We start from the raw sequence: 27706 nt of genomic DNA on the forward strand, positions 1-27706 counted from the left end.
CTGAGGTGTATATGTGGTGCTGAGTGTAAATGTGGTGCTGGAGGTGTAAATGTGGTGCTGGAGGTGTAAATGTGGTGTAAATGTGGTGTAAATGTGGTGCTGGAGGTGTAAATGTGGTGTAAATGTGGTGCTGAGGTGTAAATGCGGTGTAAATGTGGTGTAAATGTGGTGCTGAGGTGTAAATGTGGTGCTGAGGTGTAAATGTGGTGTAAATGTGGTGCTGAGGTGTAAATGTGGTGCTGAAGTGTAAATGTGGTGTAAATGTGGTGTAAATGTGGTGCTGGAGGTGTAAATGTGGTGTAAATGTGGTGCTGAGGTGTAAATGTGGTGCTGAGGTGTAAATGAGGTGTAAATGTGATGCTGAGGTGTAAATGTGGTGCTGAGGTGTAAATGTGGTGCTGGAGGTGTAAATGTGGTGCTGGAGGTGTAAATGTGGTGTAAATGTGGTGTAAATATGGTGCTGGAGGTGTAAATGTGGTGTAAATGTGGTGCTGAGGTGTAAATGTGGTGCTGAGGTGTAAATGCGGTGTAAATGTGGTGTAAATGTGGTGCTGAGGTGTAAATGTGGTGCTGAGGTGTATATGTGGTGCTGGAGGTGTAAATGTGGTGTAAATGTGGTGTAAATGTGGTGCTGGAGGTGTAAATGTGGTGTAAATGTGGTGCTGAGGTGTAAATGCGGTGTAAATGTGGTGTAAATGTGGTGCTGAGGTGTAAATGTGGTGCCGAAGTGTAAATGTGGTGTAAATGTGGTGCTGAGGTGAAAATGTGGTGCTGAGGTGTAAATGTGGTGTAAATGTGGTGCTGAGGTGTAAATGTGGTGTAAATGTGGTGTAAATGTGGTGCTGAGGTGTAAATGTGGTGCTGAGGTGTAAATGAGGTGTAAATGTGGTGCTGAGGTGTAAATGTGGTGCTGAGGTGTAAATGTGGTGCTGGAGGTGTAAATGTGGTGTAAATGTGGTGCTGGAGGTGTAAATGTGGTGTAAATGTGGTGCTGAGGTGTAAATGTGGTGCTGAGGTGTAAATGCGGTGTAAATGTGGTGTAAATGTGGTGCTGAAGTGTAAATGTGGTGTAAATGTGGTGCTGAGGTGTAAATGTGGTGTAAATGTGGTGCTGGAGGTGTAAATGTGGTGCTGAGGTGTAAATGTGGTGCTGAAGTGTAAATGTGGTGCTGGAGGTGTAAATGTGGTGTAAATGTGGTGTAAATGTGGTGCTGGAGGTGTAAATGTGGTGCTGAAGTGTAAATGTGATGTAAATGTGGTGCTGGAGGTGTAAATGAGGTGTAAATGTGGTGCTGGGGTGTAAATGAGGTGTAAATGTGGTGCTGGGGTGTAAATGAGGTGTAAATGTGGTGCTGGGGTGTAAATGTGGTGCTGGAAGTGTAAATGTGGTGCTAAGGTGTAAATGTGGTGCTGAAGTGTAAATGTGATGTAAATGTGGTGCTGGGGTGTAAATGAGGTGTAAATGTGGTGTTGAGGTGTAAATGAGGTGTAAATGAGGTGTAAATGAGGTGTAAATGTGGTGTAAATGTGGTGTTGAGGTGTAAATGAGGTGTAAATGTGGTGCTGGGGTGTAAATGTGGTGCTGAGGTGTAAATGTGGTGTAAATGTGGTGTAAATATGGTGCTGGAGGTGTAAATGTGGTGTAAATGTGGTGCTGAGGTGTAAATGTGGTGCTGAGGTGTAAATGCGGTGTAAATGTGGTGTAAATGTGGTGCTGAGGTGTATATGTGGTGCTGAGTGTAAATGTGGTGCTGGAGGTGTAAATGTGGTGCTGGAGGTGTAAATGTGGTGTAAATGTGGTGTAAATGTGGTGCTGGAGGTGTAAATGTGGTGTAAATGTGGTGCTGAGGTGTAAATGCGGTGTAAATGTGGTGTAAATGTGGTGCTGAGGTGTAAATGTGGTGCTGAGGTGTAAATGTGGTGTAAATGTGGTGCTGAGGTGTAAATGTGGTGCTGAAGTGTAAATGTGGTGTAAATGTGGTGCTGGAGGTGTAAATGTGGTGTAAATGTGGTGCTGAGGTGTAAATGTGGTGCTGAGGTGTAAATGAGGTGTAAATGTGATGCTGAGGTGTAAATGTGGTGCTGAGGTGTAAATGTGGTGCTGGAGGTGTAAATGTGGTGCTGGAGGTGTAAATGTGGTGTAAATGTGGTGTAAATATGGTGCTGGAGGTGTAAATGTGGTGTAAATGTGGTGCTGAGGTGTAAATGTGGTGCTGAGGTGTAAATGCGGTGTAAATGTGGTGTAAATGTGGTGCTGAGGTGTAAATGTGGTGCTGAGGTGTATATGTGGTGCTGGAGGTGTAAATGTGGTGTAAATGTGGTGTAAATGTGGTGCTGAGGTGTAAATGTGGTGCTGAGGTGTATATGTGGTGCTGGAGGTGTAAATGTGGTGTAAATGTGGTGTAAATGTGGTGCTGGAGGTGTAAATGTGGTGTAAATGTGGTGCTGAGGTGTAAATGCGGTGTAAATGTGGTGTAAATGTGGTGCTGAGGTGTAAATGTGGTGCTGAAGTGTAAATGTGGTGTAAATGTGGTGCTGAGGTGAAAATGTGGTGCTGAGGTGTAAATGTGGTGTAAATGTGGTGCTGAGGTGTAAATGTGGTGTAAATGTGGTGTAAATGTGGTGCTGAGGTGTAAATGTGGTGCTGAGGTGTAAATGAGGTGTAAATGTGGTGCTGAGGTGTAAATGTGGTGCTGAGGTGTAAATGTGGTGCTGGAGGTGTAAATGTGGTGTAAATGTGGTGCTGGAGGTGTAAATGTGGTGTAAATGTGGTGCTGAGGTGTAAATGTGGTGCTGAGGTGTAAATGCGGTGTAAATGTGGTGTAAATGTGGTGCTGAAGTGTAAATGTGGTGTAAATGTGGTGCTGAGGTGTAAATGTGGTGTAAATGTGGTGCTGGAGGTGTAAATGTGGTGCTGAGGTGTAAATGTGGTGCTGAAGTGTAAATGTGGTGCTGGAGGTGTAAATGTGGTGTAAATGAGGTGTAAATGTGGTGCTGAGGTGTAAATGTGGTGCTGAGGTGTAAATCTGGTGTAAATGTGGTGTAAATGTGGTGCTGGAGGTGTAAATGTGGTGCTGAAGTGTAAATGTGATGTAAATGTGGTGCTGGAGGTGTAAATGAGGTGTAAATGTGGTGCTGGGGTGTAAATGAGGTGTAAATGTGGTGCTGGGGTGTAAATGTGGTGCTGGAAGTGTAAATGTGGTGCTAAGGTGTAAATGTGGTGCTGAAGTGTAAATGTGATGTAAATGTGGTGCTGGGGTGTAAATGTGGTGCTGGAAGTGTAAATGTGGTGCTGAGGTGTAAATGAGGTGTAAATGTGGTGTTGAGGTGTAAATGAGGTGTAAATGAGGTGTAAATGAGGTGTAAATGAGGTGTAAATGTGGTGTAAATGTGGTGTTGAGGTGTAAATGAGGTGTAAATGTGGTGCTGGGGTGTAAATGTGGTGCTGAGGTGTAAACGTGGTGCTGAGGTGTAAATGTGGTGTAAATGTGGTGCTGAGGTGTAAACGTGGTGCTGAGGTGTAAATGAGGTGTAAATGTGGTGCTGAGGTGTAAATGTGGTGTAAATGTGGTGCTGAGGTGTAAACGTGGTGCTGAGGTGTAAATGTGGTGTAAATGTGGTGCTGAGGTGTAAACGTGGTGCTGAGGTGTAAATGTGGTGTAAATGTGGTGCTGAGGTGTAAACGTGGTGCTGAGGTGTAAATGTGGTGTAAATGTGGTGCTGAGGTGTAAACGTGGTGCTGAGGTGTAAATGAGGTGTAAATGTGGTGCTGAGGTGTAAATGTGGTGTAAATGTGGTGCTGAGGTGTAAACGTGGTGCTGAGGTGTAAATGTGGTGTAAATGTGGTGCTGAGGTGTAAATGTGGTGCTGAGGTGTAAACGTGGTGCTGAGGTGTAAATGTGGTGTAAATGTGGTGCTGAGGTGTAAACGTGGTGCTGAGGTGTAAATGAGGTGTAAATGTGGTGCTGAGGTGTAAACGTGGTGCTGAGGTGTAAATGAGGTGTAAATGTGGTGCTGAGGTGTAAATGTGGTGCTGAGGTGTAAACGTGGTGCTGAGGTGTAAATGAGGTGTAAATGTGGTGCTGAGGTGTAAATGTGGTGCTGAGGTGTAAATGTGGTGCTGGCAGAGCAAAGGGTGGAGGTGTGTGAAGGGCGTGTGAGACAGCAGGGCGTTTGGCCTCTGCAAAGTGAACGCTCTCATCTTCAGGCAGGTCCAGTAATGCGCTGCAGAAGGTGGATGTGCAGCTTCTCAGCGAGGAGGCCTGTGTGGGCTCCTACGGGGCCCTCATCTCTCCCAGAATGCTTTGTGCTGGGTATGCAGATGGACAGAAGGACGCCTGTCAGGTACACTCGCACAGGCACACATACGCACACACACAACACACACACAGACATGCATGCACACGCACACAACACACACAGACACACACAGACATTCGCACTCACACAACACACACACGCACACACGCACACAGACACAGATATGCACGCACGCACACAACACACACACACGCAACACGCACACACAGACATGCACGCAGGTGCACACGCACGCACATAACACACAAACACACGCATACACACGCACACACACAGACATGCACGCAGGCGCACACGCACATAACACACAAACACACACACACAGACACACGCACGCACACAGACATGCAAGCACACACACACACGCACGTTAGGTTGCGTGCTTCATAGTGACACTACCGGTACGTTTATTTCCTGGAGAATGATCCTAACAGTCTCCATAGCCTCTATTTGCGTAACCCTAACCCTAACCTTAACCTTAACCTTAACCCTAACACTAACCCTAACCCTAACCCTAACCCTAACCTTAACCTTAACCTTAACCCTAACCCTAACCCTAACCTTAACCTTAACCTTAACCCTAACCCTAACCCTAACCCTGACCTAAACCTATTTGATCATATCTGATCTTAAAAACATGTAGTTGATGTAATAATAAAGGACTTTCATTGTGGATCAGATTTTGGTCCCGATAATGGCGGTAGGTCCCCATGATGAGCGTGAGCACAGATTTGAGTCTCCACTATGTGTTAAAACACTATCCCACGTATATATATTGTCCATATCAAATCAAATCAAATCAATTTATTTTTGTAAGGCCCAAAATCACAACAACAGTTGCCTCTGAGGGCCACAGGGAGAAATGAATCAACAATGTCTGTGGTGGCGAGGGAGTCAGACAATGTCTGTGGTGGCGAGGGACGATGTCCCAGGGTCCTCTGTCCTTAGACTCTCCTTCTCGGCCAGGAAAAACTACAAAAAAAACCTCTTTGGGAAAAAAGCGTAGAAACCTGGAGGAGTTCCAGTGAAGGAGAGATCCGACTCTCACAGACGGACAGACGGACACAAGGAGACTCATATCCTCATGCCTGTTTCCACAGGGAGACTCTGGCGGGCCCCTGGTGTGTCAGGGGTCGGGGGGTCGTTGGTTCCTGGCCGGTGTAGTGAGCTGGGGCCAGGGCTGTGCTCGGCCCGGATACTACGGCGTGTACACCCGTGTCACCAGCCTCTCCACCTGGGTCTGGGAGCACATGGCGCCCTGAGCTGGAGTACGTGGAGAGAGAGGACAGGAAACATCTCTGACAAGCTGCATGTGCCCGAGATCCAGATGTTCTGTTCAAATCTGTGATTCCCAAACTGATGTGGGCGTACCACCCTTTCACAGGCTCATCCCTCAGTGAGCAGCTCAGTCTTCTCTCAGATGTTAATGCTCCTGGACAGGTTTAAAATGTAAAATTTGAACAGAATACTACAATAAAAACTTAACTCATGGCCTGGCTCACTTTGGCTCCTGGAACACTTTTGAGTGAAATAATAATATAATAAATAATTGGATAAGAGCGAGCCTGACTGCAAGACTGATTTGATCATGTAATAAACTGCTGTATTTCCACTGTTGCTTACTTATATGTGCTTATCCACACAAAGCTAGCACACGTTAGCGTCAACTGTATCCCGTTCATTTCCAGTGCATAACGCTTGTGACATTAGTGCAGAGGGTGAAATAAATGCTGGTGAGAATGAACCAGAAATGTATCTACCGTTTCCCCAGAGCCAGGACCTGAGCATGGAGATGGACTCCGACATGAACAGAACCGCTCCCAAGCGCTCTAAAGTGAACCAGGGCCGGTGGAAACGTGCCGTATGTTTTTGTCATTATTCGCGACGTGTTCATTTGTCACTTTACATGTGCGAGTAATCAAATACAAACAGGGCCGTTTAAAAATGTAAAATAATTTAATGATGTCATTCAGAAGTGAACAAGACAGTCTTACCACTTACATACCATTAGAAAAGTACAGTCAGTGATCGACAGGGGGCGCTATGCTGTTGATTGGTGTCCAGGTTAAACGTTACATAGGACGGATCATAGAGACAATCAAAGCCAAGAGTCCAAAGGTAAATATGATTTGTGATGTGTGCTGCTGTCCCACACAGTCCCCTCCCTGACATCTGCAGTGACGCTCGGGGCCAAAATGATTACAACTCAATTGAATCACAGGTAGAACAATGTCAGACATGAAACACAATGCACAAATAGTCATATAAATATTAATGTCACATATAAAACGCTTCTCTCACAATAAGGTGCATTTCATAGATTTCCACACCCAGAATAAACCGTGTACAGTTCCCAGCAGAGGGCGCTGTGGGGCTCAGAGGAAAGAATGAGCTGGAAGTGTCTCCAGGAGAGTAACACTGGCAACTGACTCCAGATCAGCCGGATGATCAGACACATTTTAATAGCTATTTATAATTTAGAAACATCTGCTAATAGCATCATAGTTTTACATTTACTTGACTAACTTTTATATTAAATTGTACTTCTTTAAATAGTTTTCAGCAGTGGTGGAATAAGTATTCAAGTTTGCTACAGAAGTAAAAGTACAAATACAGGAGCAACAATTACTTAGGTAAAAGTATTGAAATATCAGTTGAAATAAGAGTATAAGTACATTCCCCCCCCTCATTTTCTCATAACATTGTCCTTCCAATTCCATTCATTTCACATTATAAATCAGATGTTATGGCCAGACAGTTACTCTTATTCAAGCTTATTTTTACTCTTACACAAGTCATTCTTGGACCATTACTTTGAACTTCTACTTGAGTAATATTTTAGTTTCAATGACATGCTTTCCACCTCTGTATGCTTTAGCGTCATAGATAAAATGATACGAAATGGTTTTTAAAAAATATTTCTAACGTAAGTGTCGACTTCTAATCATTTGTAATCGTTTTCTTTCATAAATAAATTGGTGGTTGTTTTGGTATTTAGTATTTAAAGGAGAGTTTGCTCTGCTTAAAGGTGCTCTTAGTAACTCCGATGCCAGACGGTCAGCCACCTGCTCTGTCCATGAGAAGTGTTCTGCTCAGAACGTTCCCCAGTCCGTCATTTAAGTTGAACTCATCTTGAACAGGCCTGCGGAGAGCCACGCCCGCAGTCAAATTACATGTTTTTTCAAAGTATTTCATTAGCAGCAAAAACATTTGTAATAATAGATGCAGGATAGAAGAGTTTGATGCGATACTGAGGAGTGCAATAGTTCAAGCAGAATCCACCAGAAAAGTTACCCAGTGCACCTTTAGCCTGCATGTTAGTCCTGCCTAAATAGCTTCAAATGTTTTCTGTGGCTTTGATAAACACTGATCACCCAAAAGACTCATTAACAGTTCATCTAAATGTGGTTAAATCAGAGGAACACTTAAGGTCTTCCATAGGAGTTCATTCTTCTCCACGGGCCCCGCTGCCTGGCGTTCTCACACGGCTCGTCCTTCTCCCTACATAACATGACAATACAAAGTGAATGCATGTGGAGGAGGGTGAGGGAGGAGGGCCGGCGTGATGAAGGCACTGTGCGCCCTCTAGAGGTTAACTGGGGATTTACACCTCGTCTGGACGCCCAAGAAAGCTGCCAGTGGCTTCAGAAATACAAAAAGAGAAAGAACTACATCGGTGTGGATAAACTTGACATAAAACGTGCAAAAAATAAAAATAAAGGTTTGATTCTAGTAGGTTGGGTTCTATGGTGGCCCCTGAGTGCTGTGTTAGATGGAGTAAAGCTTTAAAATATGATTTAATACAGAAGAGTTTAATCTTAGAACGAGAAACACGATCATTTTAGCTCATTATCATAAAACAGTCATTTTACATCTTAAAAATACTCAAATGTATCGTTTTGGGCATTTATTTATCGCACTTTGTGTTCCAAGAGTAAATTTGATCAAAACAAATTTCAAAGGTATTATGTGTCCAACTGACTCATGTCTGCGCTCACAACTGACAGTCTTCAGTCTGACTTTACATGAGCTACACACAGGAGCTGAATGGAGAAGGTGAGACAGTTTGCAAAAGGTTTTCTTTAAAGTATTTTAAAATATATTAGTCAGTAATTGTTTCACTAAATCAACGTAAAACATTTGCAAAATGCTAATATAATTTTTTTTATATATAAAACAATGTGTTCAAATATTTTACCAAATCAGGTTTTAACAGTTGCTTTAATAAAAGCATTTACCAATTCATGTAGTCGAAACACTTTAAAATTATGATTGAATACATAACTTAACAAATGTTTTAAGACTCCTTTTGGCTAATTAAAGCTTTACTCCAATTAACGTGGCACTCAGGGGCCTCCATAGGGTTCATGCGACATCACAACATTTGCCATAGTTTTAAAATGGAGATGGAGGGCAGATCAGAATCATACATTTCCTACTATATATATATATTATATATATATATATATATTATATATATATAATATATATATATATATATTATATATATATATATATATATATATATATATATATATATATATATATATATATATATATATATATATATATATATATATATATATATATATATATATATATATTTATATCTCTCTATATAGTTTTGGCCGGGGTGCAACTTATACTTATACTTATATTTATATTTCTATACTTATACTCCGGAGTGATTTATATGTGATATGATTTGTTATTTTCACACTTCTCTATTATGCATTTTTTGGCTGGTGCAACTTATACTCCAGTGCGACTTAGTCTGGAAAATATGGTATTAATTAACTAAATTAAAAAGCATTTTTGTCAGTTGAAAGAACCTTAGGTCAAGTTTAAACTTGATCTTGTGTGGGAAAAAAAATGACAAATACAAATAAAATCGAACATTAGTTCCATGAATTCCCCATAGTTTACTGCCCTCCATTTGAAATCAAATTGTACAATGTTGTGAACCCAACCTATTCCCTTCAGCCCTCTGACCTCTGAGGCAGCTCCACTGCTGAAACCAGCCACCGTCTTTGGTTGGACCATATTCAAATTCAGCTCATATTCCCAAAGTAATATTGTAATACTCTTTTGATGATGTTTGTGGAGTTTCTTTCACAGACTCCAGGTTGGAACTCCATGGCCGGGAAATGCCACACCGAGCACAGAGGAGCCACTGAGGTGTTGACTTTCGCAGTTTCCCGGGCCCCGTGTTACCCGAGCTTTACCCAGTCCCACTTAAGAGCGTTTCTGAACAATGCCATGACTGTACGCGTGCTTGGGAAGCTACAGATGCCGCGGCAGCTAGTTTCATGGCCAGAATCACCAGCCACACCAGCAACAAAGAAACAATAAGGACAAATGTCACCCTGATGCAGTCTCTTCATGTCACCTGTTTAGTATTGCTCAGTTTGGGACACGTTTCCTGTGATCTGAGTAAGAATAGAAGCCCCGGCCCTGAGTGGACTGTACACTCCAAAACTCTGTCCTTCAAGCACTGCAAAAAAGGACATCCACTGTTTAAATGAATTGAATTCACTTTCTGGATTGAAAGTCACAGTCAACTTCTTGTTACCATAGAGATGATAAGCTTTGCATGAAATTTGATGCAATATTAGGGTTAGGATTGACTGAAATGAGCTTGTATTAGGTAGTTTTGAAAGACATTTTTGAAAACATATGTAATTTCATCTGAGGTATATTAGGTTAACAAATCAAATTTACAGTAGTTAATTTCTGTCTTTTTAATATTTCATGATTGTAGGCGACTTCTCAAAGCACACGAATGACACAGTGTGAGCTGGACATTGGACAGAACAACTAAAGCCGGGGAAATTGTTGCAGTTCTCCGCAGTAATTTGTGCAATGAAATCTAGAGATATATTAGTTCATTATTACGTGAATAAGAGGATCGAGAATTGAGTTAATGGGATGTAGATTTTGGAGTTCAAACTGTTATCATAGTCTTTCATTTTGTGCTATACGCAGTGATAATGATCATGAACATTCAGGTGTCATCGAGGCTGGAGCTCCTCACGTCACCATGAGCCTGAGGCATTTGCTTATTTGTTTTTGCCTAATGTATTTGCCTAATACCGACAACCACAGATTTACTTCAGTTTGTGGGCTTTATCTGATGGTGTTGTAATGTAAACGGGCCACACATGTGCAATGCTCTTAACCACCTCTTTTTAAGCTATTGTTTTAACAATGATTGCATGATAGGTATCTTTAAAGTCATACTGCGGAACATTCCAGGCAAAGCAATACCATCTCAGGCAGACAAGCAGGTGGCAGACTCCCGACCAGAAAAGAGACAAACTGACCTTCTACATTCTTAGCTCTGGATCCTGACTGACAGGACAGAATCCTCTGGGTAGAAGTGATACAAATGAGCTCCGTCCTCAGGGTGACTGCGGGCGCTCCCTTAATGCTCATTTGTGCTCCACGTTTGCATATGGACACACAAAGAGGCTTCCGTCCGTCCTCTTTTCCAACTAATGTGGGCCATGTTTGCTTTCCTTGTTACTCTTTCTCTTCCGTTTTGGTCTCACGCTCACTTTAAGCGTCCTCTGGTGGTTATTTACCGGAACACAGCCTTGACATTGGAAATGGTTAGAAGTATAAATGAAGCTATGGGAACCACACTTCTAAACCATGGAGCCGTTTACGTACAAAAACGAAGCATAAATGAACTTTCAGAGATGGGATGAGATCAGGCACCCAGTAGGAGATCAGAGTAGAGCCACCGCTCCTCCACATCGAGAGGCCCAAGGAAAGACATGCTGGACATTTCTGTTTGAAGGTTGAAATACAGATCCATTCAAGTCATTTGAACCAATGCAGGTGTTCCTTTTTTGTAATATCTTTATCGTAGAAAACAAGGGAGTCTGCCCATCAAACATGCTCAGTCTTTCACTTAAACCCATTCCAGGACAGGAGACATTGGCAGTGTCAGTGGACGGTTGGTCAGGGCAGGAAGGCGTCAGGGAGGGCATCAGGACAGGTCTGTATCCAGTGCATGTCGTCCAGAGGAGGAGAATCAGTGTTTACGTAACGCGAGGGCTGCGACTGCTCAGCCACAGCCAGAACTCTACAAGAGGAACTCTACAAGAGGAACTCTACAAGAGGAACTCTACAAGAGGAACTCTACAGGATTTGATTTGGTTCAAATGAAACCAATTCACAATAGTCATGATTGAGTAGTTCTGACTAGATTTGCTACATAGTTAGATCATGTGTGTGTGTGTGTGTGCGTGTGTGTGTGTGTGTGTGCGTGTGTGTGTGTGTGCGTGTGTGTGCGTGTATGTGTGCGTGTATGTGTGCGTGTGCGTGTATGTGTGCGTGTGTGTGTGTCTGTGTGTCTGTGTGTGTCTGTGCGTGTGTGTGTGTGTGTGCGTGTGTGTGTGTGTGTGCGTGTGTGTGTGTGTGTCTGTGCGTGTGTGTCTGTGCGTGTATGTGTGTGCGTGTGTGCGTCTGTGTGTGTGTGTGTGTGTGTGCGTGTGTGTGTCTGTGTCTGTGTGTCTGTGCGTGTGTCCATGTGCATGTGCGCGTGTGTGTGTGTGTGTGTGTGTGTGTCTGTGCGTGTGTGTGTGTCTGTGCGTGCGTGTGTGCGTGTGTGTGTGTGTGACATTAAGGACAGTCTACTCTTCAGGCTCTTTTTGCGGTGAAGGTTACAAGCTAACACCACCACACCAGTGTAGGCGTGTCACGACTTTGGCGTTATGATTATTGTGAGGGGAAATTTATGATGATTCACATTTTTTTATGAGCATTAAGAATAGAGGCTTTATTTCCCACCAGCAGATCCACGCGCGGCCACATTCCTCACATATATTTGAACTACATTACTTTTTGTCATGAGCCTCGTGACACTTTCAGGACCATCTCCATTTGTTTTAACCGTTACTTGGAGAAAATGCAATGAGTGAGTGAGTTGACACGCTGGGCTCAGATATACACACAGAGATAACCCCGATTAACCTAACATAGCCTTAGTATTTGCTGTAATTGAAAAAAAACCTCCCACTAAATGAATCAGAAAAGTCCCAGGTGATCCTTTGAACTCAATATTCAAGACTACTTTAAGGTGCACTGCATAAGCCTGTGTGCGTTGTTGGCATGCTAATGTCTGTTAGCTTTACCGTGATAGCAAAACTCACTCATGAAATCCACTTATAAACTCATTGCGGTGAATAATTAAGATAGTAGGCAGACAGTAGGTAAGTGAGCAATACACATGGACTTTAAAATGAACGACTTCTGTTTATCCAAGTTTGTATGACAGTAAAACCTATACTGCCTTTTTTTGTGGAAAACCCCACCAAAATTGTCGACCTGAAGAGTAAATTGATCCAAACTAGTCAAAACTACTCAAACAAGACAACACAGAATTCAGCTGATTTCACCTCATGTACACAGTTGTTTGTGCAGGTTGTAGCGCCTCCTTTAGTCTCCTTTAGTCTCCTTTAGTCTCCTTTAGTCTCCTTTAGTCTCCTTTAGTCTCCTTTAGTCTCCTCCGCTCTGCAACACTTGGCTGTAGGGGTTCTCCAGGAGGTAGCTGTAATGTTTGTAGTTGTCCAGCATGTACCGGGGGGCGTACATGTGCTCCTTGGAGTCTGCGGGCGGATACTCCTGCAGGGAACCGTCAAACCAGCCCCCTGTGCGGATCAGCTGCCGGATGTAGTTCAGGTCCCTCTTGTCCTCGTAGTCGCCCCAGCGCGGGAAGTCCCCGTTCTGCGCCGACACCAGTTTGAAGTGGATGCCCTCTGGAGTGAAGCACCAGGAGCAGTGCCAGCCCGCGAAGTGGACGGGGCTGCCCAGGGACCACTGCACCAGGATGTGGCCAGTGTCGTTCTCATACTTGCGGAAGCCGGGCATGGTGTAGTATTCGCGGCGCCGCAGCTTGATGCCGTCGCAGTCGTAAACGTCCTGGAGCATGCCCACAGTGCAGCCTGAGATCACCTCCAGAGAGCCGAACTGCTTCCAGAAGAATCCGTACAGTGACTGGAAGACAAACGCTGCGCATGAGCACACAACCTGGCTAAATCAACCATGAGACACGACAGTCCTTTTCTGTTATTTCATTTGACCTATTGTATTCTGATAAGATTGTACAGCAAGATGTGTTAATATCAAATTCCAAGCCTGATTTATTAACACTTTAACTAACGAAATCTGGGCGTACGATGGCACAGATCGAGATGGGGCCTTTCTGTGAAGAGTTTGCATGTTCTCCCTGTGTCTGCTTAAGTTTCCTCCTGGTGCTTCGGTTTCTCCTGCACCTAAAAACATACACAATAGGCTCCTCCTCTCTGGGGATCGGACTCCACTGCAAGAGAGAGTTCTAATCTCTGGTTAGATAAAGGTCAATAAATATTACTTTATTATTAATTTACTCAAATAACCAACTAAATAATACTGGGTCTTTACATTTTACATCAAAAATACATTTCTGAAGTTGTTTTTGGTGCATTGTTGTCAAGCATAATGTTAGAGTTAGTTAATTACAATGTATGGTCATTTTGGTCTGATAGCCAACGTCAATAATCTACACAAAATGTATTGTAACAAGGCCCTGGCATTTGGAGTAGTTGCCAAAACAGCCCTGTTTTTTTGTAGTTTGGGATGTTTGGAGCCTCAAGCCAACTCTTTGATTGAAAATGTATGAGTGCTACCTCGTGGACTGGTCCGGGCTAATGCAGAGCTTCTCAAAGAGTCCCGTTTAGGGGGCGTGCCGGTTTAGGGGGCGGGCCGGTTTAGGGGGCGGGCCGGTTTAGGGGGCGGGCCGGTTTAGGGGGCGTGCCGGTTTAGGGGGCGCAGAGATGTGCCATGGGGAGCATGAGAAGGGCTCGTCTTTACAACAAAACAATCAGCAGCAAAACAGGACAACGAGAAAACAGCAGAAGAGCATGACAGCCTCTCTGTGCCCTGACCTCACACGTGTCTGCACTGGGTTCAAGGAGAGCCCAGCTGAGAGGAGCAGAGGGAGCTGTGAGGAGCAGAGGGAGATGTGAGGAGCAGAGGGAGATGTGAGGAGCAGAGGGAGATGTGAGGAGCAGAGGGAGATGTGAGGAGCAGAGGGAGATGTGAGGAGCAGAGGGAGATGTGAGGAGCAGAGGGAGATGTGAGGAGCAGAGGGAGATGTGAGGAGCAGAGGGAGATGTGAGGAGCAGAGGGAGATGTGAGGAGCAGAGGGAGATGTGAGGAGCAGAGGGAGATGTGAGGAGCAGAGGGAGATGTGAGGAGCAGAGGGAGATGTGAGGAGCAGAGGGAGATGTGAGGAGCAGAGGGATCTGAGAGGAGGAGAGGGATCTGAGAGGAGCAGAGGGAGATCTGAGAGGAGCAGAGGGATCTGAGAGGAGCAGAGGGAGATCTGAGAGGAGCAGAGGGATCTGAGAGGAGCAGAGGGATCTGAGAGGAGCAGAGGGCGATCTGAGAGGAGCAGAGGGATCTGAGAGGAGCAGAGGGATCTGAGAGGAGCAGAGGGAGATGTGAGGAGCAGAGGGATCTGAGGAGCAGAGGGATCTGAGAGGAGCAGAGGGAGATCTGAGAGGAGCAGAGGGATCTGAGAGGAGCAGAGGGATCTGAGAGGAGCAGAGGGATCTGAGAGGAGCAGAGGGATCTGAGAGGAGCAGAGGGCGATCTGAGAGGAGCAGAGGGATCAGAGAGGAGCAGAGGGATCAGAGAGGAGCAGAGGGAGATCTGAGGAGCAGAGGGAGATGTGAGGAGCAGAGGGATCTGAGAGGAGCAGAGGGATCTGAGAGGAGCAGAGGGATCTGAGAGGAGCAGAGGGATCTGAGAGGAGCAGAGGGATCTGAGAGGAGCAGAGGGCGATCTGAGAGGAGCAGAGGGATCAGAGAGGAGCAGAGGGATCAGAGAGGAGCAGAGGGAGATCTGAGGAGCAGAGGGATCTGAGAGGAGCAGAGGGAGATCTGAGGAGCAGAGGGAGATCTGAGGAGCAGAGGGAGATGTGAGGAGCAGAGGGAGATCTGAGGAGCAGAGAGGAGCAGAGGGATCTGAGAGGAGCAGAGGGATCTGAGAGGAGCAGAGGGATCTGAGAGGAGCAGAGGGATCTGAGAGGAGCAGAGGGAGATCTGAGGAGCAGAGGGAGATCTGAGGAGCAGAGGGAGATCTGAGGAGCAGAGGGATCTGAGAGGAGCAGAGGGATCTGAGAGGAGCAGAGGGAGATCTGAGAGGAGCAGAGGGAGATGTGAGGAGCAGAGGGATCTGAGGAGCAGAGGGATCTGAGGAGCAGAGGGATCTGAGGAGCAGAGGGATCTGAGAGGAGCAGAGGGATCTGAGAGGAGCAGAGGGAGATCTGAGAGGAGCAGAGGGAGCTGAGAGGAGCAGAGGGAGATGTGAGGAGCAGAGGGATCTGAGAGGAGCAGAGGGATCTTAGAGGAGCAGAGGGAGATGTGAGGAGCAGAGGGATCTGAGAGGAGCAGAGGGAGATCTGAGGAGCAGAGGGATCTGAGAGGAGCAGAGGGATCTGAGAGGAGCAGAGGGAGATCTGAGAAGAGCAGAGGGAGATCTGAGAGGAGCAGAGGGAGCTGAGAGGAGCAGAGGGAGCTGAGAGGAGCAGAGGGAGCTGAGAGGAGCAGAGGGAGCTGAGAGGAGCAGAGGGAGATCTGAGGAGCAAAGAGAGATCTGAGGAGCAGAGGGATCTGAGAGGAGCAGAGGGATCTGAGAGGAGCAGAGGGATCTGAGAGGAGCAGAGGGAGATCTGAGAGGAGCAAAGGGAGCTGAGAGGAGCAGAGGGAGCTGAGAGGAGCAGAGGGATCTGAGAGGAGCAGAGGGATCTGAGAGGAGCAGAGAGATCTGAGAGGAGCAGAGGGAGATGTGAGGAGCAGAGGGATCTGAGAGGAGCAGAGGGAGATGTGAGGAGCAGAGGGATCTGAGAGGAGCAGAGGGATCTGAGAGGAGCAGAGGGAGATCTGAGAGGAGCAGAGGGATCTGAGAGGAGCAGAGGGAGATGTGAGGAGCAGAGGGAGATCTGAGGAGCAGAGGGATCTGAGGAGCAGAGGGATCTGAGGAGCAGAGGGATCTGAGAGGAGCAGAGGGAGCTGAGAGGAGCAGAGGGATCTGAGAGGAGCAGAGGGAGCTGAGAGGAGCAGAGGGATCTGAGAGGAGCAGAGGGAGCTGAGAGGAGCAGAGGGATCTGAGAGGAGCAGAGGGAGATCTGAGAGGAGCAGAGGGAGCTGAGAGGAGCAGAGGGAGATCTGAGAGGAGCAGAGGGAGCTGAGAGGAGCAGAGGGATCTGAGAGGAGGAGAGGGAGATCTGAGAGGAGCAGAGGGATCTGAGAGGAGCAGAGGGATCTGAGAGGAGAAGAGGGATCTGAGAGGAGCAGAGGGAGATCTGAGAGGAGCAGAGGGATCTGAGAGGAGCAGAGGGAGATCTGAGAGGAGCAGAGGGATCTGTGAGGAGCAGAGGGAGATGTGAGGAGCAGAGGGATCTGAGGAGCAGAGGGATCTGAGGAGCAGAGGGATCTGAGGAGCAGAGGGATCTGAGAGGAGCAGAGGGAGATGTGAGGAGCAGAGGGATCTGAGAGGAGCAGAGGAAGATCTGAGGAGCAGAGGGATCTGAGAGGAGCAGAGGGATCTGAGAGGAGCAGAGGGAGATCTGAGAGGAGCAGAGGGAGATCTGAGGAGCAGAAGGATCTGAGAGGAGCAGAGGGAGATCTGAGAGGAGCAGAGGGAGCTGAGAGGAGCAGAGGGAGATCTGAGGAGCAGAGGGATCTGAGAGGAGCAGAGGGAGATCTGAGGAGCAGAGGGAGATCTGAGGAGCAGAGGGATCTGAGGAGCAGAGGGATCTGAGAGGAGCAGAGGGAGATGTGAGGAGCAGAGGGAGATCTGAGGAGCAGAGAGGAGCAGAGGGATCTGAGAGGAGCAGAGGGATCTGAGAGGAGCAGAGGGAGATCTGAGAGGAGCAGAGGGAGATCTGAGGAGCAGAGGGATCTGAGAGGAGCAGAGGGAGATCTGAGGAGCAGAGGGAGATCTGAGGAGCAGAGGGATCTGAGAGGAGCAGAGGGATCTGAGAGGAGCAGAGGGAGATCTGAGAGGAGCAGAGGGAGATGTGAGGAGCAGAGGGATCTGAGGAGCAGAGGGATCTGACGAGCAGAGGGATCTGAGAGGAGCAGAGGGATCTGAGAGGAGCAGAGGGAGATCTGAGAGGAGCAGAGGGAGTTGAGAGGAGCAGAGGGAGATGTGAGGAGCAGAGGGATCTGAGAGGAGCAGAGGGATCTGAGAGGAGCAGAGGGATCTGAGAGGAGCAGAGGGATCTGAGAGGAGCAGAGGGAGATGAGAGGAGCAGAGGGATCTGAGAGGAGCAGAGGGATCTGAGAAGAGCAGAGGGATCTGAGAGGAGCAGAGGGAGATCTGAGAAGAGCAGAGGGAGATCTGAGAGGAGCAGAGGGATCTGAGAGGAGCAGAGGGATCTGAGAGGAGCAGAGGGAGCTGAGAGGAGCAGAGGGAGATCTGAGGAGCAAAGAGAGATCTGAGGAGCAGAGGGATCTGAGAGGAGCAGAGGGATCTGAGAGGAGCAGAGGGATCTGAGAGGAGCAGAGGGAGATCTGAGAGGAGCAAAGGGAGATCTGAGAGGAGCAAAGGGAGCTGAGAGGAGCAGAGGGAGCTGAGAGGAGCAGAGGGATCTGAGAGGAGCAGAGGGATCTGAGAGGAGCAGAGGGATCTGAGAGGAGCAGAGGGATCTGAGAGGAGCAGAGGGAGATGTGAGGAGCAGAGGGATCTGAGAGGAGCAGAGGGAGATGTGAGGAGCAGAGGGATCTGAGAGGAGCAGAGGGATCTGAGAGGAGCAGAGGGAGATCTGAGAGGAGCAGAGGGAGATCTGAGAGGAGCAGAGGGAGATGTGAGGAGCAGAGGGATCTGAGAGGAGCAGAGGGATCTGAGAGGAGCAGAGGGATCTGAGAGGAGCAGAGGGAGATGAGAGGAGCAGAGGGATCTGAGAGGAGCAGAGGGATCTGAGAGGAGCAGAGGGATCTGAGAGGAGCAGAGGGAGATCTGAGAAGAGCAGAGGGAGATCTGAGAGGAGCAGAGGGATCTGAGAGGAGCAGAGGGATCTGAGAGGAGCAGAGGGAGCTGAGAGGAGCAGAGGGAGATCTGAGGAGCAAAGAGAGATCTGAGGAGCAGAGGGATCTGAGAGGAGCAGAGGGATCTGAGAGGAGCAGAGGGATCTGAGAGGAGCAGAGGGAGATCTGAGAGGAGCAAAGGGAGATCTGAGAGGAGCAAAGGGAGCTGAGAGGAGCAGAGGGAGCTGAGAGGAGCAGAGGGATCTGAGAGGAGCAGAGGGATCTGAGAGGAGCAGAGGGATCTGAGAGGAGCAGAGGGATCTGAGAGGAGCAGAGGGATCTGAGAGGAGCAGAGGGAGATGTGAGGAGCAGAGGGATCTGAGAGGAGCAGAGGGAGATGTGAGGAGCAGAGGGATCTGAGAGGAGCAGAGGGATCTGAGAGGAGCAGAGGGAGATCTGAGAGGAGCAGAGGGAGATCTGAGAGGAGCAGAGGGAGATGTGAGGAGCAGAGGGATCTGAGAGGAGCAGAGGGATCTGAGAGGAGCAGAGGGATCTGAGAGGAGCAGAGGGAGATGTGAGGAGCAGAGGGATCTGAGGAGCAGAGGGATCTGAGGAGCAGAGGGATCTGAGAGGAGCAGAGGGAGATCTGAGAGGAGCAGAGGGAGATCTGAGGAGCAGAGGGATCTGAGAGGAGCAGAGGGATCTGAGAGGAGCAGAGGGAGCTGAGAGGAGCAGAGGGATCTGAGAGGAGCAGAGGGAGCTGAGAGGAGCAGAGGGATCTGAGAGGAGCAGAGGGATCTGAGAGGAGCAGAGGGAGATCTGAGAGGAGCAGAGGGAGATCTGAGAGGAGCAAAGGGAGCTGAGAGGAGCAGAGGGAGCTGAGAGGAGCAGAGGGATCTGAGAGGAGCAGAGGGATCTGAGAGGAGCAGAGAGATCTGAGAGGAGCAGAGGGAGATGTGAGGAGCAGAGGGATCTGAGAGGAGCAGAGGGAGATGTGAGGAGCAGAGGGATCTGAGAGGAGCAGAGGGAGATGTGAGGAGCAGAGGGATCTGAGAGGAGCAGAGGGAGATCTGAGGAGCAGAGGGATCTGAGAGGAGCAGAGGGATCTGAGAGGAGCAGAGGGAGATCTGAGAAGAGCAGAGGGAGATCTGAGAGGAGCAGAGGGAGCTGAGAGGAGCAGAGGGAGCTGAGAGGAGCAGAGGGAGCTGAGAGGAGCAGAGGGAGCTGAGAGGAGCAGAGGGAGATCTGAGGAGCAAAGAGAGATCTGAGGAGCAGAGGGATCTGAGAGGAGCAGAGGGATCTGAGAGGAGCAGAGGGATCTGAGAGGAGCAGAGGGAGATCTGAGAGGAGCAGAGGGAAATCTGAGAGGAGCAAAGGGAGCTGAGAGGAGCAGAGGGAGCTGAGAGGAGCAGAGGGAGATGAGAGGAGCAGAGGGATCTGAGAGGAGCAGAGGGATCTGAGAGGAGCAGAGGGATCTGAGAGGAGCAGAGGGAGATCTGAGAAGAGCAGAGGGAGATCTGAGAGGAGCAGAGGGATCTGAGAGGAGCAGAGGGATCTGAGAGGAGCAGAGGGAGCTGAGAGGAGCAGAGGGAGATCTGAGGAGCAAAGAGAGATCTGAGGAGCAGAGGGATCTGAGAGGAGCAGAGGGATCTGAGAGGAGCAGAGGGATCTGAGAGGAGCAGAGGGAGATCTGAGAGGAGCAAAGGGAGATCTGAGAGGAGCAAAGGGAGCTGAGAGGAGCAGAGGGAGCTGAGAGGAGCAGAGGGATCTGAGAGGAGCAGAGGGATCTGAGAGGAGCAGAGGGATCTGAGAGGAGCAGAGGGATCTGAGAGGAGCAGAGGGATCTGAGAGGAGCAGAGGGAGATGTGAGGAGCAGAGGGATCTGAGAGGAGCAGAGGGAGATGTGAGGAGCAGAGGGATCTGAGAGGAGCAGAGGGATCTGAGAGGAGCAGAGGGAGATCTGAGAGGAGCAGAGGGAGATCTGAGAGGAGCAGAGGGAGATGTGAGGAGCAGAGGGATCTGAGAGGAGCAGAGGGATCTGAGAGGAGCAGAGGGATCTGAGAGGAGCAGAGGGAGATGTGAGGAGCAGAGGGATCTGAGGAGCAGAGGGATCTGAGGAGCAGAGGGATCTGAGAGGAGCAGAGGGAGATCTGAGAGGAGCAGAGGGAGATCTGAGGAGCAGAGGGATCTGAGAGGAGCAGAGGGATCTGAGAGGAGCAGAGGGAGCTGAGAGGAGCAGAGGGATCTGAGAGGAGCAGAGGGAGCTGAGAGGAGCAGAGGGATCTGAGAGGAGCAGAGGGATCTGAGAGGAGCAGAGGGAGATCTGAGAGGAGCAGAGGGAGATCTGAGAGGAGCAAAGGGAGCTGAGAGGAGCAGAGGGAGCTGAGAGGAGCAGAGGGATCTGAGAGGAGCAGAGGGATCTGAGAGGAGCAGAGAGATCTGAGAGGAGCAGAGGGAGATGTGAGGAGCAGAGGGATCTGAGAGGAGCAGAGGGAGATGTGAGGAGCAGAGGGATCTGAGAGGAGCAGAGGGAGATGTGAGGAGCAGAGGGATCTGAGAGGAGCAGAGGGAGATCTGAGGAGCAGAGGGATCTGAGAGGAGCAGAGGGATCTGAGAGGAGCAGAGGGAGATCTGAGAAGAGCAGAGGGAGATCTGAGAGGAGCAGAGGGAGCTGAGAGGAGCAGAGGGAGCTGAGAGGAGCAGAGGGAGCTGAGAGGAGCAGAGGGAGCTGAGAGGAGCAGAGGGATCTGAGAGGAGCAGAGGGATCTGAGAGGAGCAGAGAGATCTGAGAGGAGCAGAGGGAGATGTGAGGAGCAGAGGGATCTGAGAGGAGCAGAGGGAGATGTGAGGAGCAGAGGGATCTGAGAGGAGCAGAGGGAGATCTGAGAGGAGCAGAGGGATCTGAGAGGAGCAGAGGGAGATGTGAGGAGCAGAGGGAGATCTGAGGAGCAGAGGGATCTGAGGAGCAGAGGGATCTGAGGAGCAGAGGGATCTGAGAGGAGCAGAGGGAGCTGAGAGGAGCAGAGGGATCTGAGAGGAGCAGAGGGAGCTGAGAGGAGCAGAGGGATCTGAGAGGAGCAGAGGGAGCTGAGAGGAGCAGAGGGATCTGAGAGGAGCAGAGGGAGATCTGAGAGGAGCAGAGGGAGCTGAGAGGAGCAGAGGGAGATCTGAGAGGAGCAGAGGGAGCTGAGAGGAGCAGAGGGATCTGAGAGGAGGAGAGGGAGATCTGAGAGGAGCAGAGGGATCTGAGAGGAGCAGAGGGATCTGAGAGGAGAAGAGGGATCTGAGAGGAGCAGAGGGAGATCTGAGAGGAGCAGAGGGATCTGAGAGGAGCAGAGGGAGATCTGAGAGGAGCAGAGGGATCTGAGAGGAGCAGAGGGAGATGTGAGGAGCAGAGGGATCTGAGGAGCAGAGGGATCTGAGGAGCAGAGGGATCTGAGAGGAGCAGAGGGAGATGTGAGGAGCAGAGGGATCTGAGAGGAGCAGAGGAAGATCTGAGGAGCAGAGGGATCTGAGAGGAGCAGAGGGATCTGAGAGGAGCAGAGGGAGATCTGAGAGGAGCAGAGGGAGATCTGAGGAGCAGAAGGATCTGAGAGGAGCAGAGGGAGATCTGAGAGGAGCAGAGGGAGCTGAGAGGAGCAGAGGGAGATCTGAGGAGCAGAGGGATCTGAGAGGAGCAGAGGGAGATCTGAGGAGCAGAGGGAGATCTGAGGAGCAGAGGGATCTGAGGAGCAGAGGGATCTGAGAGGAGCAGAGGGAGATGTGAGGAGCAGAGGGAGATCTGAGGAGCAGAGAGGAGCAGAGGGATCTGAGAGGAGCAGAGGGATCTGAGAGGAGCAGAGGGAGATCTGAGAGGAGCAGAGGGAGATCTGAGGAGCAGAGGGATCTGAGAGGAGCAGAGGGAGATCTGAGGAGCAGAGGGAGATCTGAGGAGCAGAGGGATCTGAGAGGAGCAGAGGGATCTGAGAGGAGCAGAGGGAGATCTGAGAGGAGCAGAGGGAGATGTGAGGAGCAGAGGGATCTGAGGAGCAGAGGGATCTGACGAGCAGAGGGATCTGAGAGGAGCAGAGGGATCTGAGAGGAGCAGAGGGAGATCTGAGAGGAGCAGAGGGAGTTGAGAGGAGCAGAGGGAGATGTGAGGAGCAGAGGGATCTGAGAGGAGCAGAGGGATCTGAGAGGAGCAGAGGGATCTGAGAGGAGCAGAGGGATCTGAGAGGAGCAGAGGGAGATGAGAGGAGCAGAGGGATCTGAGAGGAGCAGAGGGATCTGAGAGGAGCAGAGGGATCTGAGAGGAGCAGAGGGAGATCTGAGAAGAGCAGAGGGAGATCTGAGAGGAGCAGAGGGATCTGAGAGGAGCAGAGGGATCTGAGAGGAGCAGAGGGAGCTGAGAGGAGCAGAGGGAGATCTGAGGAGCAAAGAGAGATCTGAGGAGCAGAGGGATCTGAGAGGAGCAGAGGGATCTGAGAGGAGCAGAGGGATCTGAGAGGAGCAGAGGGAGATCTGAGAGGAGCAAAGGGAGATCTGAGAGGAGCAAAGGGAGCTGAGAGGAGCAGAGGGAGCTGAGAGGAGCAGAGGGATCTGAGAGGAGCAGAGGGATCTGAGAGGAGCAGAGGGATCTGAGAGGAGCAGAGGGATCTGAGAGGAGCAGAGGGATCTGAGAGGAGCAGAGGGAGATGTGAGGAGCAGAGGGATCTGAGAGGAGCAGAGGGAGATGTGAGGAGCAGAGGGATCTGAGAGGAGCAGAGGGATCTGAGAGGAGCAGAGGGAGATCTGAGAGGAGCAGAGGGAGATCTGAGAGGAGCAGAGGGAGATGTGAGGAGCAGAGGGATCTGAGAGGAGCAGAGGGATCTGAGAGGAGCAGAGGGATCTGAGAGGAGCAGAGGGATCTGAGAGGAGCAGAGGGAGATGTGAGGAGCAGAGGGATCTGAGGAGCAGAGGGATCTGAGGAGCAGAGGGATCTGAGAGGAGCAGAGGGAGATCTGAGAGGAGCAGAGAGAGCTGAGAGGAGCAGAGGGAGATCTGAGGAGCAGAGGGATCTGAGAGGAGCAGAGGGATCTGAGAGGAGCAGAGGGAGCTGAGAGGAGCAGAGGGATCTGAGAGGAGCAGAGGGAGCTGAGAGGAGCAGAGGGATCTGAGAGGAGCAGAGGGATCTGAGAGGAGCAGAGGGAGATCTGAGAGGAGCAGAGGGAGATCTGAGAGGAGCAGAGGGAGATCTGAGGAGCAGAGGGATCTGAGAGGAGCAGAGGGATCTGAGAGAAGCAGAGGGAGATCTGAGAGGAGCAGAGGGAGCTGAGAGGAGCAGAGGGAGATGTGAGGAGCAGAGGGATCTGAGAGGAGCAGAGGGATCTGAGAGGAGCAGAGGGATCTGAGAGGAGCAGAGGGAGATCTGAGAGGAGCAGAGGGAGCAGAGGGAGATCTGAGGAGCAGAGGGATCTGAGAGGGGCAGAGAGATCTGAGAGGAGCAGAGGGAGATCTGAGAGGAGCAGAGGGAGATCTGAGAGGAGCAGAGGGAGATCTGAGAGGAGCAGAGGGATCTGAGAGGAGCAGAGGGATCTGAGAGGAGCAGAGGGATCTGAGAGGAGCAGAGGGATCTGAGAGGAGCAGAGGGAGATCTGAGAGGAGCAGAGGGAGCAGAGGGAGATCTGAGGAGCAGAGGGATCTGAGAGGAGCAGAGAGATCTGAGAGGAGCAGAGGGAGATCTGAGAGGAGCAGAGGGAGATCTGAGAGGAGCAGAGGGATCTGAGAGGAGCAGAGGGATCTGAGAGGAGCAGAGGGAGATCTGAGAGGAGCAGAGGGAGCAGAGGGAGATCTGAGGAGCAGAGGGATCTGAGAGGAGCAGAGAGATCTGAGAGGAGCAGAGGGAGATCTGAGAGGAGCAGAGGGAGATCTGAGAGGAGCAGAGGGAGCTGAGAGGAGCAGAGGGAGCTGAGAGGAGCAGAGGGAGATGTGAGGAGCAGAGGGATCTGAGAGGAGCAGAGGGAGCTGAGAGGAGCAGAGGGAGATGTGAGGAGCAGAGGGATCTGAGAGGAGCAGAGGGATCTGAGAGGAGCAGAGGGAGCAGAGGGAGATCTGAGGAGCAGAGGGATCTGAGAGGAGCAGAGGGAGATCTGAGAGGAGCAGAGGGAGCTGAGAGGAGCAGAGGGAGATGTGAGGAGCAGAGGGATCTGAGAGGAGCAGAGGGATCTGAGAGGAGCAGAGGGAGCAGAGGGAGATCTGAGGAGCAGAGGGATCTGAGAGAAGCAGAGGGAGATCTGAGAGGAGCAGAGGGAGCTGAGAGGAGCAGAGGGAGATGTGAGGAGCAGAGGGATCTGAGAGGAGCAGAGGGATCTGAGAGGAGCAGAGGGATCTGAGAGGAGCAGAGGGAGATCTGAGAGGAGCAGAGGGAGCAGAGGGAGATCTGAGGAGCAGAGGGATCTGAGAGGAGCAGAGAGATCTGAGAGGAGCAGAGGGAGATCTGAGAGGAGCAGAGGGAGATCTGAGAGGAGCAGAGGGATCTGAGAGGAGCAGAGGGATCTGAGAGGAGCAGAGGGATCTGAGAGGAGCAGAGGGATCTGAGAGGAGCAGAGGGATCTGAGAGGAGCAGAGGGAGATCTGAGAGGAGCAGAGGGAGCAGAGGGAGATCTGAGGAGCAGAGGGATCTGAGAGGAGCAGAGAGATCTGAGAGGAGCAGAGGGAGATCTGAGAGGAGCAGAGGGAGATCTGAGAGGAGCAGAGGGATCTGAGAGGAGCAGAGGGATCTGAGAGGAGCAGAGGGAGATCTGAGAGGAGCAGAGGGAGCAGAGGGAGATCTGAGGAGCAGAGGGATCTGAGAGGAGCAGAGAGATCTGAGAGGAGCAGAGGGAGATCTGAGAGGAGCAGAGGGAGATCTGAGAGGAGCAGAGGGAGCTGAGAGGAGCAGAGGGAGCTGAGAGGAGCAGAGGGAGATGTGAGGAGCAGAGGGATCTGAGAGGAGCAGAGGGATCTGAGAGGAGCAGAGGGAGCAGAGGGAGATCTGAGGAGCAGAGGGATCTGAGAGGAGCAGAGAGATCTGAGAGGAGCAGAGGGAGATCTGAGAGGAGCAGAGGGAGATCTGAGAGGAGCAGAGGGATCTGAGAGGAGCAGAGGGATCTGAGAGGAGCAGAGGGAGATCTGAGAGGAGCAGAGGGAGCAGAGGGAGATCTGAGGAGCAGGGGATCTGAGAGGAGCAGAGAGATCTGAGAGGAGCAGAGGGAGATCTGAGAGGAGCAGAGGGAGATCTGAGAGGAGCAGAGGGAGATCTGAGAGGAGCAGAGGGAGATCTGAGAGGAGCAGAGGGAGCTGAGAGGAGCAGAGGGAGATGTGAGGAGCAAAGGGATCTGAGAGGAGCAGAGGGATCTGAGAGGAGCAGAGGGATCTGAGAGGAGCAGAGGGATCTGAGAGGAGCAGAGGGATCTGAGAGGAGCAGAGGGAGCTGAGAGTTGTGCCAGTTAACGGCTTCATGCACAAACCAATGAAAAACAGTGACTTTAATGACACTGGCACTGAAGATACGTGGTCTTTATAGTAACAAAAGCTCATGTTTACTGCAATTTATTGTTATTAAGCTCTGAAAAGTAACATTTCTACATAAGATGTCTCCTTTAAAAATGACTCATACTGTGGCGTTGGACTACATATTACATTTATTTCATTATTTATGATTGTATTATTTATGTATTCAGTTGTTTTATTATGGTTTCATAATGCTTTGAACCATTTTAGAGTCTTTGCTGTGATAAGATAAAACTAGACACTTAATCTCATCAGATGAAAATTGTAGACGAATCATCCTATTTTCTTAAATATATTCACTGTATTCTTTCATTTACACATACAAAAACCCAAATAGGCGGCCAAAGTACATGGCCAGTAGACTTGGAGTGTGTGTACCTTGCGCATGTGCAGTGCGAAGGGTTCGGTCCAGCCGTCGAACAGTTTGAGGAACAGCAAACCTTCTCGCGCAGGGATCTCGTCTGCGTCGTTGATGACAAAGACGTCGTCCGGTCTCAGCCCCAGCAGACGCGACATACCGTTGCGGGTCAGAAACGTGCGCAGGTAGTCGTCCGCAATCCAGCCGTCCTGCCGCCCACCGTCAGGAAAGTGGTCCAGGAACACATACAACAGCTTCTGCCGCACGTAGTTGTAAGTGCCGTTGAGCAAGCGCTGAAGGAAGCTAGCAGACAGAGCATAATAATAAATAATAATAATAAATAATAATAAATAATAATAATAATAATAATAATAATAATAATAATAATAATAATAATAATAATAATAATAATAATAATAATAATAATAATAATAATAATAATAATAATAATAATAATAATAATAATAATAATAATAATAATAATAATAATAATAATAATAATAATAATAATAATAATAATAATAATGTCCCATCAATTGAGACAAGATAAATTGTGTCCAATTGGGCCAAAGGTTCCAAGTATAAAGCAAACAAAAGGTAGCACCAAGCACACCCTGCCTTAAGCCTCTCTAAAGTCAGTGAGTCAGTCAAGTGACCATTAATCTTCATGTTGGCTATTGTAAAGAGCCTCAATATGTTTTATTATTATTGAATCATCCATTTCAAATGTGTTTAGCACTTTAAATAAATAAGGCCAGCTAACAGAATCAAAAGTTTTTTCAGCATCCAAAGGTTTTATTACAGCCGTGTATTGTTGAGTTTGTATGTCTATTATGCCCCTCAAAACTGCCATCGCTGCATTCCAGAGAAAGGGTGAGGCAAGTTCACCATCGTCGTTTTCCTCTACCTAAGTCTCAATGTCCTTTGTCATCATAGTAACAAACTGTGGGTCATTGAGTAAACTAGCATTAAAGACAAACATTTCAGTTCCGGATCTACAGTGGTGTAAATAGGAGCATGATCACTTCTGTTGCACCCATGTCTGCATCTGTAATTTTGGACATATCTTTGTTGACAATAAAAAAAATTATCTATTCTAAGGCGAGAGTTTTTTAATAAGTTGTTTCGCGAGTCCGCTGAGGTCAAAAACGGAGATTCTAAAAATTATTTTATTTTTTTTCCTGTTTTTGCGGATTTCCCAACGTTTTTTTGGCCAAAACCTCATAAAAATAAAAATAAAAATGTATTCTGCACCAGCATCTCCGACCTCAGATCATTTCTACACAAACCGAGTTCGTCCGAACGTCAGAGCTTTAAAACTCTAGCAACTCACGGCTTGACCAGAGATCCATGAGATCGACCGGTAGATCAACATGAAGGATGCGGGGTGGGCGTGGCTTTGATGCGGGGTGGGCGTGGCTTTGGCGCACGCTCGCATTCATTAAACTTGTGTTCGAACGAGGAAATGAAAAATACGCGTCTTGACCGATTATATCAG

The 27706-nt window shown here is 49.1% G+C and overlaps 3 protein-coding genes across 4 annotated transcripts in view; 2 read left to right on the forward strand and 1 right to left on the reverse strand.

Moving 5' to 3' along the window:
* The window catches only part of tmprss6 (transmembrane serine protease 6), a 28885-nt gene extending 23244 nt beyond the window's left edge, over positions 1–5641 (forward strand). The window contains exons 7-8 of the mRNA XM_072463536.1: positions 4208–4344; positions 5421–5641. Of these exons, the coding sequence (XP_072319637.1) occupies positions 4208–4344; positions 5421–5582 (299 nt within the window). The 3' untranslated portion in view covers positions 5583–5641. The remainder of the gene's footprint in view (positions 1–4207; positions 4345–5420) is intronic.
* Positions 1–27706, forward strand: part of LOC140377918 (lysophosphatidic acid receptor 2-like) — a 283463-nt gene that overhangs the window by 255720 nt on the left and 37 nt on the right. The gene's annotated exons all lie outside the window — the stretch shown is intronic.
* mgat3b (beta-1,4-mannosyl-glycoprotein 4-beta-N-acetylglucosaminyltransferase b) overlaps positions 8939–27706 on the reverse strand; it is a 45484-nt gene continuing 26716 nt past the window's right edge. Inside the window, exons 3-4 of one of the 2 annotated variants that reach the window (XM_072463533.1) lie at positions 26229–26511; positions 8939–13323 (exon numbers count right to left, since the gene is read on the reverse strand). In XM_072463533.1, the coding sequence (XP_072319634.1) occupies positions 12826–13323; positions 26229–26511 (781 nt within the window). In that variant the 3' untranslated portion in view covers positions 8939–12825. The remainder of the gene's footprint in view (positions 13324–26228; positions 26512–27706) is intronic. The other variant, XM_072463532.1, reaches the window with a different exon arrangement.

The sequence above is a fragment of the Eucyclogobius newberryi genome, unplaced genomic scaffold (genome assembly GCF_026437365.1).
Source record: "Eucyclogobius newberryi isolate DKJ021-1_F unplaced genomic scaffold, fEucNew1.0.hap1 SCAF_4, whole genome shotgun sequence".
Classification (NCBI taxonomy): domain Eukaryota; kingdom Metazoa; phylum Chordata; class Actinopteri; order Gobiiformes; family Gobiidae; genus Eucyclogobius; species Eucyclogobius newberryi.